The 15,150-nt window shown below is 39.0% G+C and overlaps 2 protein-coding genes across 5 annotated transcripts in view; both read left to right on the top strand.

Moving 5' to 3' along the window:
• Positions 1-366: 366 nt before the first annotated feature.
• On the top strand, positions 367-8,552 carry pank2 (pantothenate kinase 2). Its single transcript, XM_067613720.1, has 7 exons — positions 367-758; positions 1,270-1,622; positions 2,243-2,496; positions 4,002-4,178; positions 4,472-4,595; positions 5,642-5,767; positions 5,873-8,552. The coding sequence occupies exons 1-7, from the start codon at positions 545-547 to the stop codon at positions 5,921-5,923; spliced, it is 1,299 nt and encodes a 432-aa protein (XP_067469821.1). The 5' UTR covers positions 367-544; the 3' UTR covers positions 5,924-8,552.
• Positions 8,553-9,946: 1,394 nt separating this feature from the next.
• Positions 9,947-15,150, top strand: part of loxl3b (lysyl oxidase-like 3b) — a 34,146-nt gene continuing 28,942 nt past the window's right edge. For 2 of the 4 annotated variants that reach the window (XM_067613514.1, XM_067613512.1), the window contains exon 1: positions 9,949-10,205. The gene's annotated coding sequence lies outside the window, so the exon portion shown is untranslated. Of the gene's footprint in view, positions 10,206-15,150 lie in introns of all 4 variants that reach the window. The other 2 variants (XM_067613513.1, XM_067613516.1) reach the window with 2 other exon arrangements.

Below are 15,150 nucleotides of genomic sequence, written 5' to 3'. Positions count from 1 at the left end.
AATAAAAACCTTGAATGAGTAGGTGTGTCCAAGCTTTTTTATTGATACTGTATATATAAATGGAAAAGATACAATGATACAGCTGTATAAATACAATAATAACAATGTCGTAATATAGTATTTTGAGATACAGTATATTACTTACACTGTATATTATGTAAGATTTTATAATGTATTTTTCTCAGTTTGTTTGCGATTATATCTTGGTTCTTGTTTCTCTTTTGTTTTTCATACATCATGTTTTTTATGTTAAAAAAAAAAGAAAAATGTGACATCAACCTCCTTTTATAAAATGTTTACCGAGGCGGACTCGCATTCTGATTGGTTCTGGTGTCCTTCAATCACCTGCTAACCCCGCCCACCTTGGGCTGACAGCGAACATAAAAAGGACGGGCACTCCGGCCGTTAGTGACAACACAGCTACTTAGCTTGTTAATTAGCTAGCCCGTTGAGACTTGGACTTCATTGTCCGCATAAATCATTGACGTTTAATGATTTGATTTATCACAAACTACAGCATAAATGTTGTAAATTAGTAATTTCAATGGCGTTCAATGGCCACCAACGCGACGATGAAACTACCGACGAAGACGAAACGCCCACGAAGCAGCCGCGCTCCGCCATAGAGATGCCCGGTTATTTCAGAAACGAGCCCAACAATGAGGCAGCCGCACCCGCTGGACGAGCCACATCCGACCGCCGGACCTCCAACTCAACGGCGAGGCATCGGAGCGACTCGGTGAAGAAAACAAGGCCGCGTAGGTGTTAACGTTGCTAGCCTGGGTTTAGTGTATTTACTGGGAAATGGAGCCGTTGCATGTCCACACAAATCAAAGGCGTTCCCCACAAAAGACAGCCAGTGAAAATACAGATTTGAAAAGAAAATCCAGTAATTATCCACATAAATTCCTCTAGATAAAATTACTGTGGCTTTATAATGTGCTGGGATGATGCTAATCCAATGTAAAATCATTTTGACGTTGGTATTACAAGGTAATATTGGTGAGCTGTGTAGCGGCAGTAAATAGTCAGGACCTGTTTTGCAACAAGATGGCGTTCGCGGTACACACTGTACTGGTGCTTCTGTGGATGAAGCTGCTTGCCTTTATGTGGACCAGCACTGCCCTATTTGTCCTCACTGTCATTAAGCACTAAAATACTGCTAATAATGATAATAATAACAATGCACTGCAATGTAATAAATTAATTTTTGTGCAAAATGTTGGTTAATGAACAATTTCTTTGCATATATTGTCCCATATGCTGCAGCATTTCCCTGGTTTGGCATGGACATTGGAGGCACTCTGGTGAAGCTGGTGTACTTTGAGCCTAAAGACATCACAGCTGAGGAGGAGCAGGAAGAGGTGGAGAACCTTAAGAGCATCCGGCGCTACCTGACCTCCAACACCGCTTATGGCAAAACGGGCATCAGGGACGTGCACCTGGAGCTGCAGGACCTGACGCTGTGCGGCAGGACGGGCAACCTGCACTTCATCCGCTTCCCCACGCATGACCTGCCGGCCTTCCTGCAGATGGGCCGTAACAAGCACTTCTCCAGCCTCCACACCACCCTCTGTGCCACTGGAGGGGGGGCGTACAAGTTTGAGTCCGATTTCCGCACGGTGGGTCTGCAGTCGCACTCCTTTGTTTGCTTTTACAGGCTGGATAGTGATTTTGGAGAGGAAGGAAAGGAGTGAGATAACTGTGAAGTCACAACATATTTGTAGCCTCTGATGGGAATGCCTGTAATCACATCACACAACACGCAACTCCACACCTAGAAGATAAAGCAGCACTGCCTGTAGATATCAAGAAAAACAGGACATTGCATTGATTTCTTAGGTTTAAAAAGTACTCGTTTAATGGTAAAGAAATCCAAGCAGATTAATTTTCTGACAAACTTTTAATACCATTTTTTCCTTCTGGAGCCTAGTTGACAATGTCAAAGCATCAGTAAATTTAATTGTTCAAATAAGGGCAACATAGTCTATATCAAGATCAAATTGGGGGGTGTGCATTTGCACAATTGGCTTTTTTGGTCAATTTCTATCACCAGAAGATGCAGAGTTTTGATTATTGTGGGTTTTTTTCTTTACAGTGACACCCACTCCTGTTGTGAAGAAGGTTCCTGTTTTCTTACCCCTTGCTTTTATCTCCTCCCCTAGTTTCCTGCCTCTGTTTGCATGACCACATCCCTCTTGAGTGAAGTTAGACATGTTCTCTTTTCTCTCAACAAATAAAGATGGCTGACCTGCAGCTTCACAAGCTGGACGAGCTGGACTGTCTGATCCGAGGGGTGTTGTACATCGACTCAGTGGTGCCCAGCGTCTCTTCGGAGTGCTACTACTTTGAAAACCCCACAGACCCGGATCACTGCGTCCAGAAGCCCTACACACTGGAGAACCCCTATCCTCTGCTGCTGGTCAACATAGGGTCCGGGGTCAGCATCCTGGCAGTCTACTCCGAGAACAACTACAAACGAGTCACTGGGACCAGGTAATGATCCACGAGAGAAAAGAGAAAATATGAAACACTGTTTGGATACATGTTGATGCTGAACTTATTGTACATTTATTTAAAGAGTTGCTGTTCATGATTGCAATTTCATGATTAATCTTTTTGTTTATAAGATGTCAGAAAATGGTAAAATCCCCTTAAATTCCTATTCCTTGGTTTAAAGGACCAGTGTGTAAGATTTAGTGGCATCTAGTGGTGAGGTTGCAGATTGCAACCAGCTGACAACCTCTCCCCCTCCCCTTCCAAGCGTGTTGGAGAATCCACGGTGGCTGCGAAAATCACACAAAATGCAAAAGGTCCTCTGTAGAGCCAGAGTTTGGTTTGTCCGTTCCGGGCTACTGTAGAAACACGGCGGTGCAACATGGTGAGCTCTGTAGAAGAGGACCCGCTCCCTATGTAGATATAAAGGGCTCATTCTTATGTAACAAAAACACAGGTGATTATACACTAATGAAAACATACTTATGAATATTCTATTTCTGCCGATAGACCCCCCTAAATCTTACACACAATCTGATAATGGAGTGTCAGTATTGGTGACCTTGAGAGATAGTAATATCACATATTTTTACCCATGTTGCTACTTGGTAATGTAAAGAAAACATTTCATAATCATAAAAAGCTGTTAACACATAAGACAAACTATAAAAAATACCACATATTTTGAGCATTGCATTCATTTTCATGAGTCAGACCTACACCGATTAAAAGATTAAAGATGCCGTTCAGAGGTCAGATAATAATCTATAGAAAGTGAAAGAACACGTACTGTCTTTGTGAAGTGCAACATTATGCATTTCAATCTTCATTCGTATGCCTTGAAGGGCAAGCAGCAGGTAACAATTTGAAATATTTGACTTCAGCATCTAGAATTTATGTAATATATCAGTTTAAAGTGATTCAGGGCTTTGCAGGAGGCTGTTTGGTGACGTCTGCCCTCTGTGTCTCCCTGCTGCCTCGGTGTGAAATGTAGCAGCATTTTTGAAGCTGCCAGTGACCAAACCACTTTTTTTTTTTTTGCCAGTCGTTTCCTCATGAGACGAAGCAAAACATTTCTTTGACATTTCATATTAAATTTTGAATCCAGTTAGTTAAAGAGACAGTTTGGCTGTTGTTCTTTTCAGTCTTTCCCTCCTCCTACGCTCTCCGCTGGTCTGTTTTCACGGGTGGTTTCTCTGTCTGGCAGCTTTGACTGCTCATGAATGCTTAGTTTTCACTCAACACAATGGCCCTCTGTCATTTGTTCTGAGGAAGAAACACAAGATGAGTGTATTTGAATGGAGAGTCTGTGGAATAAACTTTTGATTTTACTTCTTGGCAGACGTTTCTCTTCGCGTTTAATTTTAGACTCTAAATGAGACATTACAATCGCTGCCCAGCCAAGCAAGCAGCAGATATTCCAGACTGGTTTCTGACTGTATTCTTACATTTCTAGAATGATTGAAATTGTTTATATATATATATCATCTTTTATGTGTCGGCAGCCTCGGTGGTGGGACCTTCCTGGGCCTTTGCTGTCTGCTGACTGGCTGCTCTACTTTCGAGGAAGCCCTAGAAATGGCTTCTGAAGGGGAGAGCACCCGTGTGGACAAGCTGGTTCGGGACATCTATGGAGGAGACTACGAGAGGTTTGGACTGCCAGGCTGGGCTGTGGCCTCGAGGTACGGTTTATAACGGCTTTATTTTAAAACCGTGGGTCATGAGCCTGTTTGTGGTGGACTCCAGTATAAACAGAGTCCGCTTTAACGATCCAAGAAAGTGCTAAATTTACTCTGTTTCCTATTGCAGGGTGAAAAGAAGAATCCTTTGTTTTTAATCTCTGTTTCTGTATATTTTAGAGCTTCAGTTTAGTCTGAATGATGCTTTTGCAGAATTTTAAGTGTTCTCCTTCAATGTCAAGAGGCTCTCTTAAGCTCTTGTTCCTTTTAACACAAATTGTGTTTTGATTTGTTAGTTTTGGCAACATGATGTCCAAAGAGAAGAGGGAGTCTGTGTCCAAAGCGGACCTGGCCAGAGCAACACTGGTCACCATCACCAATAACATCGGCTCCATCACCCGAATGTGCGCTCTCAATGAGGTTAGTAAGAAGGGGGGGGGGGCATCTGTGTGTTTATCTGAAAAAAAAAAAAGTCCAAAGTGGATGAATTAGTGTCAAGATTAGTGTTGAGGAAATGTTTATTTTTCACCAGGTAATTAAGATTTTGTCAGAAGTCAACACAGCTGATGACGTGACAAAGTCCTAATCTGACTGTCTGAAGTGGGAGCAAAATATGGATAATCCTGATAATAACTGATAATTTTTTGTTTGCGTAGCGTTCACATCAAGGTCAGAATTGTCTTATCAGGACAGCTGTTGTCATAAAGACTTTCTATAAATAAAGCAGTTCAGTTCCCGTCCGTCGAAGCTGCTGTCTGTTGCCTCTTTGCGTTCAGCCTCTTTACGGTGCTGCCTTGTGGCGTCTTGATCAAGCAGCATTGTACAGGGCTATGAAGGCGTAGAGGAGGTAAACTGCGTTACTCCCTGCATGTTTCACTGCCCAAAACAGGAAGTGTTCAACTAAAACACAAAAAACAATTAAATTATGAAAATGATGATTTGATTCAGCTGTAACACTGGAAATACACAGCCTTTGTCAGTAGTCGGGATAATTTATTTAGAATAGCTTTAAAACAGAAAATGTTGCTTTTATCAGGAAGTAAAAGATGCAATTACATACTTATATTGAATAAAAAGTAACCAATGAACCAATAATATCTATCTTTAAGAAATTGATATGTAGTGTCTGGAAACAACAGATATGAGACATTGACATTAATACTGATGAGAGTTCTTTACAGCTTTATTTAGGTAAAATGATGATGATGTGTCCAATTACACAGCTTCACTTCATTATTCAATATTCATGTACTGTCTTAAAAATGTTTCTTTTTGTGCACATGACAGAAAATATGGAAGAAAGTAGCAAAGATAACTAGCTGAGCTTTATGGTAATAACAGAATCAGCCTGGTAGGATAACTGCCTTAAAAATGTCACTTGGATGAAAGAAGAAGTATTATCATGTGTTTCTACTTTCTTGAGATAAACTTACTTTATTCTCTTATTTATCTGTTTGTTTGCTAAGAACATTGAGAGAGTGGTGTTTGTGGGCAACTTCCTAAGAGTGAACACCCTCTCTATGAAGCTGTTGGCCTACGCCATGGACTACTGGTCCAAAGGTCAGCTCAAAGCCCTCTTCCTACGGCATGAGGTGAGTAACACTACCACTCATTCCCCATAGAGACCGAAAATGTAGTTTCATGCGTCAATGATTACTAACTTAAACTACGTTTTTGTGTTGTTGTTGTTTTTTTAGGGTTACTTTGGAGCAGTTGGAGCCCTGCTGGAGCTCCTGCATCCTTCTTAATCCGTCCAACTACATCCAAAGAAGCACTTGTCAATCTGCTGCAAAGACCATTAGCACTTTAGACTGTTCAGAGTCAATTCCACGGTGGGATTTTACACCCAGCCACCAGCCAGTTACTGCTAAATTGTGGTTGTTGCAGGCAAACTGTCAAAACGTTTAGAGGTCCTATCATGTTCTCAGAAATCAAGTTGGTTTGTAAAATGGTGAAAAGCAGCTTCTGAATTTTGACACACACCTGCTATTGTGGTCAGTGGATGGAAACCGGTTTCCTGCTCACATCAAAGTCGAATGCAGCAAAAGTGACAAAGTCATTGTCTGCATGACTTAGAAGAAATGAGTTGAGCTGTGACTGAAACGTTTCTCAAGGAAATTCACCACGGTTGCCTGAAATATTAAAGATAAGAGGTACTTGAAAAGTACTCGTCATGACATAGTTTTGTCTTGTGGACTGCACGTAGCCCTCAGTGGATATCAGGTCCTGGTCCAAATATTGGCAAATAGTGTTTTATATGGTTGATTTTACTTAACTTAAGTACCAGGTGGATGGGAGTTTTTTAAATTGGATGATACTGTATGATGGGGATGTATCGGTACATAAAATTTACGGTTCGGTATGTACCTCGGTTTTGGGGTCATGGTTCGGTACGATTTCGGTACAGCAGAAAAAAAGAAAGATAGAAAATAACATTTTGGTCTTTATTTAGAAAACATCCAACAATGGCTCATTGACCAGAACTATTACTGAAACAGTTTAGTTTTTGCTGCTGTGGAAACAGAAAACAGTCTTTCTGTTTCTGCAGGGAGTCGGGACGCCTGCTGACAGCTGTTTTATGCTGATTTTATGGTCTAACTGTATATAAAGTAGTTGAAACTAGCTTCACCTCCAGCAGCTACAACACTAACACGCATCAGAGGGACCAAACCGGCTAGCATACATCCATGAGCATGCTACAGCTAAGTAACGCGCTGCCAATATGTTCCAGGTGGAACTCATGCTCTAGAATTATTGTTCCGCACGTCAGAGTCAGTGGGTTATTAAAGTATTTTGACAAGAACTGTTTGGGTCACGGAGCGTACGCAACCGAGGAAAAGTCACATACCGAACATCCTGTAACGGTTCTGGACGAATACACGTACCGTTACTGTGAGTGATAGGAAAGCACAGACTATAAACTTAGCTCTGTTATTTTTATTATTGATTAATTTGCACATTTCCATATTTTGTCAATCAACTGACAAATTAAATGTGAGAAAAAAGCCAAAAATATCCAACGCAACATCTCCAAAGCCAAAAACAATTCTTAACCCAAAGATAATGAATTTACCATCATATACGATGAATCTTCTCATTTGAGAGACTGGAACCAGGAAATTTGACATTTCTCCTTGAAAAACTACAGAAGCGATTATCAAGATTGTAGCTGATAATTAACTCTATATAGTTCTGAATTATCATAAGATTCTGAAAATCAAACATTAGTTTGTACAACGTTGATCTTGCAGAAACAAAACAATCATTGAGCTGTTACTGTAACTGCTCCCGTCCACCTGGTACTCCTGGTAAGTTAAAACACGACACTTAGAAACATTTACAACCGCTTACACTTTATGTTTTACTATATTAGAGCAATTAGTCACCAATTTAAACAGTTGATGCAAAAACAAGTGAGTTTTCCACACTGGATGATTTTTATTTAAAGATTTATTCAAGACTGAATCATAATTGATAAAAATGCACAAGAAGTCACCATTATATCAGATTTGTGTTTTAATGAAGAAATGAACTGTTACTGTTGTAGAATATGGATTGTTTCTGCCTCTGTAAAGATGCATAATGTACTGTTACTGTCCTTTTTTTTTTCAGTTGAGATGTTCATACTTGTGAAGTTTATAATTCAGACTGTTTCCTGTGCTCTCCTTAGCAACAGGAAATCTGTAGAATCAGTGTCAAGGTTAGTGAAACTGAACTGTAACGTATCAGTGACCCCAAACATCTGCCCCCAGCTGGAAATATTGATGAATGTGCAGAAATTGAAGGTAAAACTAAAGGGCATCGAATACCAGAATTTTCTCTAAATTGAAGTTTACCATGAGTAGTGGTATGTTCAGTGTGTACAGTGTAGTGAACTGTTGCTGTTTTTAATTTAACGTTCGTCTTCTTGAGGTTTTTGTTTTTTTACGGAGGCGTTTAGCAAAGCGTCTCTGTGTTCGCATTATCCGGGTTGTGATCGGTCCCATCGTTTTTATTCAGTGCATATCCGTCCCATTGCAATGTTCGTTCAGTAGTCCACAGATGGTATTACAGGGACCATATAAACCAGCTAAAGAAGAGGTTTGACTCCCAAAATTCAACGGACACAGTGTTTTTTTTTTCAGCTGTCAGTTACCAGATAAACTATCTACAAGTTGAGGAGTTGATATTAACTGAAGTGCCTGTCATGTGTTTTGTATAGAATACAATAAGAAATGTGTTCAATAATGTGAATAAGACACTGATTTGTAATTCTTTCCCTCTGTTGGATGCTTGTACATTGCAAAGAAAACTTTCTTCTTTTTTTTTTTTTCTTTTGTAACGATGTCATTTCAGATTTCTTATTGAAGTTTCCCTATTAAACACAAAGATTTTCTATCTTTCTGAGTTCATGTGGCCTTTTTATGGGGGGTTAAAGATTTATTAAAATATGACAGAGAGTATGGTTTGAGGAAGCGAACACTTGGGAAGAAAAAAAATGAAAGTATTGATTTTGTTTTTCATCTGTTTAAAGAAAAATGAGTTGATGAGATTCATTTGGAATAAGCCAAAATTTAGAACATATAATTAAATCAAAACGTAGCTTACTTACTGAAAATTATGTGAAGTTTAATCTGCCAAAAAAGGAAAAGATGTCTGTGTGTCCAACAAAGATCACATATGGAAGCGGTAAGTTATGTTGGTTTTGAAGAAAAGGAGTTAAAGTGGAAAATGAAAAGCATTTTCTTTTGTCCTTTATATTATAATTACAGAAAAAAATATTCAGTAAAACTAAAAATGAACACTTTATGGAAGACGTTGCAATTATGAAAACACTCGAAATGGACATTTTTAGTCTTAGGACTTTTTTGAGTATTTGAACAATGCCTGGTCGTTAAGAAAAACAGTCTTGTATAGGTTTGTAAAGGCTTTTGATTGTTCTTGGTTTGCAGCAATGTTTTTCTTTTGAAAATTACTGTCAATCTTCAGAAGCTGCTATTCATATGACTTATTTTGTGTCATGTAATCCCCCTAAAAGAGGGTTTTTCGGTGTTTGATATGTATTGGTTCAACTCAGTAATTTTAGCAGTTTTGAGGTTGAAGGATGTTGTAAAGTGTTGCTGTTATTTTGTCCACCCTTCACACCTTCCTGTAGTATTGTCTCAGTCAGTGGTTCTCAAACTTTTTCACATTAAGGATCCTAAACTGACACAAATTAGACCACAGACCCCCATCTGATAAGATTTTTGCTTTTAGATGTTTTATTACAGAGAGTAAATGAAACCAATGACCGAAACATTCTGTCATTGTGTTAATTATGGATCGAATTATAGTGAAAATAAATTATTCCCCTTTTTGCTGGGGACCCCCTAGAGCCCCCTCAAGGACCCCTAGGGGTCCCCGGACCCCACTTTGAGAACCACTGGTCTAGGGGATGAAATGAAATATATTTTCATTTATATAAAGTCACTTAAAACTCAGCAGGGTCAGCTCTGAGCGTAGCTGAACTTAATTGCATGTCAATATGAGGATATTTAATCAAATTTACTCTCAAAATATTTTTACAGAAATCTTATTTGCATCTTTTTCGGTTGTAAATATTTTGTGGACACGTTGGACGCTTCGGCAGGCACGTAGTCTGCATGTAAAATGAATTGAAACTCACGTTTTTCGGTGTTATGCAAGAGGACAACCTGTAACAGATCCATCCATGAAAGAGTTAGTGTGTCTTTCCAGGGAATAAATCCAGCCCACTTCAGTCCTGCAGCCTCCTCCTCCTCCTCCTCCTCAGTGAGGCTGCACAGCTGGCAATTTACAGACTATAAGGCTTAAGGCTGAAAGGAGGAATTAGCTGCTGGGTGGACCACTGTCCCGCAAACTGGACCCTTGTTTGATGGAGGAGATGAATTAGCTCAAGCTGTGTGGAATATTTATTAATCTTTTGTCTTTAGAGGTTTAGTTTATGAACTTCTGGATAACTAAACCTTTAAAAAACACCTCCCCCTCTCTCCACTGGAACCGTTATAACCTCCTCATATTGGGAAATATAAGGTAAGACACACATTGTGTTAATAATTTGAGTTGTTATGGCCAGAAATGAAAAGAAATGCCAGGAGGGATCATTATTAAGCTGTAAAACTTAGATTTACAGAGTAATTTCGCTGTGGTTCAACATTAAAAGTTGCTCATTTTTATCGGGAAAACAGCAAACTACAAACATTTATAGTGTGAGTATTAAAAACACACACTACACATTACATTATATGTACACTTTGACAACTCTATAAGGCAGCATTGTGCTGTAAAGCGGCTTTCAGACAGTCTCTATCTGCAGCAGTTTATTCAGACTGGTGAAACAGACTTTCACTTTTTGCATCCTGGATATCGTAGATTTTAAAAAATGTGAAGAATGTTGCAACATTTAACAGAAACCAGATAGAGTCTTGGAAAAAAGAGTATAGACTGTTTTCAAAAGGAATCCCTGCTGCCATAACTGCGGTGGTGGAAAATTCATTCACTTCTGTACCTGAGCACAGTTTGGAGGTACTTCACTGTTTCCATCTGATGCTACTCCGCTACATTTTAGAAGGAAATATTGTACTTTTTTACTCCTCTATATTTATTTTACATCTATAGTTACTTTTCAGATCAAGATTCTACATTGAAAATATGATAAATTTATAAAATAAAAGGTGTTGTTAAAGATTAAACCAGTGGTTCCTCAGATTTTTTGGCTTATGACAACAAAAGCAGTGTCTTGTTGGGGTTCCTTATCACATTTCAGATGTCTATGAGCTGTTAGCTGTTTCACCACAGAGTCATTTCCCCTCCAGACTTCTGAAACGGTCTCATTGTAATAGCAGTCTGAAGTGGTCAAATGATCAAATATTTCACAAAAAAGAAGACAGTTCAGGTGTGAATATATCTGTATGTGTATGTATCAGAACTACCTCATTAATCCTCTCACGACCCTTTAGACTCATCTTGTGTTCCCATGAGGGGGCCCGACCCCTAGGTTGGAAACCTAAATTATCTAACCGTATGTTAAGTTGTTGGGTAACCTGCTTCAACAGTAAAATGTTGCTTATGCGTTGATGCATCAGTATTAATCTAATAATATCACACACAGGGGCAATTTTTCAGCAGAATGTGTACTTTTACTTTTCTGTATTTATGTACTTTTACTTCAGCTGAACTTTGGATGCAGGACTTTTACTTGTAATGGAGTATTTTAAATTGTTGGTAATTTAACTGAAGTAAAGTATCTGAATGCTCAGAAGATCCATCAATATTTGTTAAATTGGTACCACTTTCTAATGAGACATCCTTGATAAAGGTTGTAACTACTTTTATGAATGAATGAAGAAATCGTTTACTACAGCTTTATAGATCTGTTGTAAACTATTAATAAGAAAAATGTTTGAGTTGCCAGGTTGTGAAAAATCTATTTTCTCTTTGGTAATAATGCATTTATGAATAAAGTCATCAAGCCTGCAGTTATAAATGTTAATAACTTGTTCATAAAGGGATTTTAGTCCAGATACTTGCAGCTCTTTTCCAGGTGATAAGCAGTAAATCGGCCCAATAAAAATAAAATTAAATAAAAGGGTAACAACGCAAAGAAAGTATCTGCTGGACCAGGATAAACACCAACTAATGGGACAACCTGGCAACCCTACAGTTGTTCTTATTCATAGCTCATAAAGGGTGCTTTATTAGAAAGTGGAGGTGTTAAAATTCTCTGTTTAGAGTGGAAAATATTCCATCAGTGTGTTTAGGTTTGAGATTTGCATCGAGACCCAGAAATCTAAGAAACCCAAACTCCTCTTTCTAGGAAAGATTTGACCACCACGTGTTCTTTTTTTTTTTTCCTCCTGATCTTAAAGAAGTATCTCGTCTGAAAGCCGATGCATCCCTCAATGTTCGTCTTTAATTCAGTGTCCTCCATCATGATGTAACTCATGTTGACTGCTTTAGGTATAAAGTTTCACAAAGTTCCTCTGAGGTCAACAACATGCTGGAACAAGGCAGGAAAATCTTTTCTGTTGCCTTGGGACAAAGAAGGTACAGACCTCTGGTAGTGATTAGTAAACAGATTCAGAGGTGTGTGTGTTTGTGTGTGTGTGTGTGTGTGTGTGTGTGTGTGTTTGTGTGTGTGTGTGGTGGGAATGTGAGCTCTCAGTGACTCAGGATGAGACTTTGTGGGGACTAAAGTGTTGGAACAGTTCTGTATGTCGAGCTGTTCCAGAGGAACTGCTGCCTGGTTGATTTGAGCCTTTCACAAGACCTGATCCATGAGCACATTGGTATGGAGAGTCGCTGCTTCTGTGAGGGGCGAGAGAGGAAGAGATAAATGTAAGAGAGAGAGAGAGAGAGAGAGAGAGAGAAAGGGGTTGTTGTGAATTAAGCGTTACATCAGTGTGGAAGTGTTGGCCTGTCCTCAAGATCAAATTTCAGCCCGTCAGTGTCACCAACTCCCTGATGTGATGAAGGTTTTCTTGTGATAAAAGCTACAAAATCACCAGTTTTTAAAATGTGTGCTATTATTTTATATTCTCATTATTTCTGTAGATTGGTTCTTTATTTAAAGGTGCAGTGTGTTGAATTTAGTGGCATCTAGCAGAAGGGACTCGGCAGAAATGGAGTATAATCTTCATAAATGTGTTTTAATTAGTGTATATTTCACTTGAAAATAAGAATCAATGTGTTTTCGTTGCCTTAGAATGAGACCTTTATATCTACACGAAGCCCACCATGTTGCACCACCATGTTTCTACAGTAGCCCTGAATGGTCAAACCAAACACTGGCTCACACTGGTCCTTTAAAAGCCCATACCAGACGCCTTTTCCCACGAATTCAATTGTGGTGTAATTTTTTTTATCATTTCTATCTTGTATAAAAACATTGTACTCACCAAAGTAATGCAGAGATGTGGGAACAAGGCAGCATCACTACTATCAAATCCAAGAAACATGAGTAGTCAGACGATCAGAGAAGTTTTTAATAAAACAAAAGTTAAGTTTAGCCAGATTATCAAAACCACTTTATTTGTGGGTTAAACTGAAAGTGATCAGTTTGGGGTGGGAGTGGATTTGTCTGCATCATGTGACCACAGTGTTCACATGCAGATTGATTCTTGCTGGGTAACTTTGTCACTCTGTCCCTGTGGGCTTCTACTGTCATTAAAGACCTAAAAAACTATCTTTTTTCAAATTAACGTAAAATATAGAGAATATCTGCGCACTTAAGCACCATGTGGCTTTAGTTCAGACTGGTCGTTCTGCTTTTAAAAGCCCCTGTTGACCGAAGCTTAGCATGAACGTGTGTCCCTCCATACACTGTGAAATTGGACCCAGACGATGCAGTCGGTCTCATACATGTTTTGGAAAGGGGGCCTTCAGTCTGTGGTCTCTGTACAAACACACCACACTACTGTATTTATGTCTCTGGGGGAACAACCCCCCCCCCCCCCCAACTCACTAAAAGCTTGACTCTTTAAGAAGAAGTGTAGCTCTCAAGTTATCAATAGCAGGTCTATGCAGCATTCAATACCTACCAGAGCTTTACAGGAAGGTTTAAGAGAGCAGAGGGAGCATTTTGTTTAGGGAAAAAGATGGCTTGTTGTGTCAAACATCTGAAATATGAATAAGGATTAACATTAAATGTATGAACATTAGCACGCCAACACTGAAAAATACTGGAGACAGAAGAAGCAAAGTGCAGCTGCTACTTTCATAACATTCACGTAACCTTTGTGATCGTGTGGTCATTGAGACCTGACACATTTTTAATGTGGCCTGTTATTCTTCTCCACATCAGACTTAACTAAACACTGAACAGATGGTTTGAATCAAAGTGCTGGAGCAACCCTACACTCTTACACCAAACCTACTTCCATATGCTTCAGCTCCTCTGTTAGTCCACTTGGTTTTAGCTGCAGCTATTAACAAAATGTATTGAGGGGAATTTTAGGATTCTTGTATAATGTGATGTTTTTATTCAAAGTGGGAAATTACCATCAGAGAATGGGTTAAAAATTATTGTTGTGGCTGGTGGGATGGTGACACGTATGGGCAGAAATATGTGTTTGAACTGCTCAACTTGAAGAATAGCATTACGTAATTGTATTTAGCGAGAAAAAATGCTAAAATTCTCAGACTCTTGTCTTCTATGATAGTAAACCAAGTATCTTTGGGTTGTGGACTGTTGGCCAGGACGAAACAAGACATTTCAGGTTGCATCTTGGGCTTTGAGAAACAGTGATCGATATTTTTGACCATTATCCGGCATTTTATTGACCAAACAACTGATGGATTAATTGAGAAAATAATCAACAGAATAATCGAGGATGAGAATAATTGTTAGTTGCAGCCCTAATCTTGTGGTTGTTCTTTAAATTCGTAAAATTTACTTTTATGTTCAAAAACTTACAAATATTATTATATTACAGCACAATTCTTGTATTTGGACGCCGTGCTGTGCAAAGAACTGATTGTTATAACCATTTTTAAGCAAAAATGTGATGGTTCCAGCTACTCACATGTAGGGATTTGATGTTTTTCTTTGTCATACATGATAGTAAACGGAATATCTTTGGGTTTCTGACTGTTGGATGGTCAAAATAAGACATTTGAAGCTTAAACTGTACAAAATATCACTAGCATTTTCACTATTTTCTGACATTTTATAGGCAAAAATGATTCATCAATGAATCAAGAGAATAACCATCACATTAATTGATAATGAAAATGATTGTTGCAGCCCTATTTGTGTCAAATAGGATAAAGGGGCACCTCAATCATTCACATGCTCATGGTTCATGTTACGGTTCCATTTTGGCCCTTAAATCACATCAGATTGGGACTTAAACTAACCAAAGGGACTCCTGGGTCAAACATGGGGAAATTTGAGCCGACCAGAAGAGCAATTTGGGGTAATTTGGGCAATTGGCGGTTTATTTAGGGGGCAATCGGGTTGATCAGAGAGGCACTTGGG

The sequence above is a fragment of the Thunnus thynnus genome, chromosome 16 (assembly GCF_963924715.1).
Source record: "Thunnus thynnus chromosome 16, fThuThy2.1, whole genome shotgun sequence".
Taxonomy (NCBI): Eukaryota; Metazoa; Chordata; class Actinopteri; order Scombriformes; family Scombridae; genus Thunnus; species Thunnus thynnus.
This window is presented reverse-complemented; position numbering and strand designations above follow the sequence as displayed.

Coding starts and splice junctions, on each gene's coding strand:
- pank2 (XM_067613720.1), top strand. CDS start 545: ATGGCGTTCAATGGCCACCAACGCGACGATGAAACTACCGACGAAGAC. Junction 1,623..2,242: donor TTGAGTCCGATTTCCGCACG/GTGGGTCTGCAG, acceptor CAACAAATAAAG/ATGGCTGACCTGCAGCTTCA. Junction 2,497..4,001: donor AAACGAGTCACTGGGACCAG/GTAATGATCCAC, acceptor ATGTGTCGGCAG/CCTCGGTGGTGGGACCTTCC.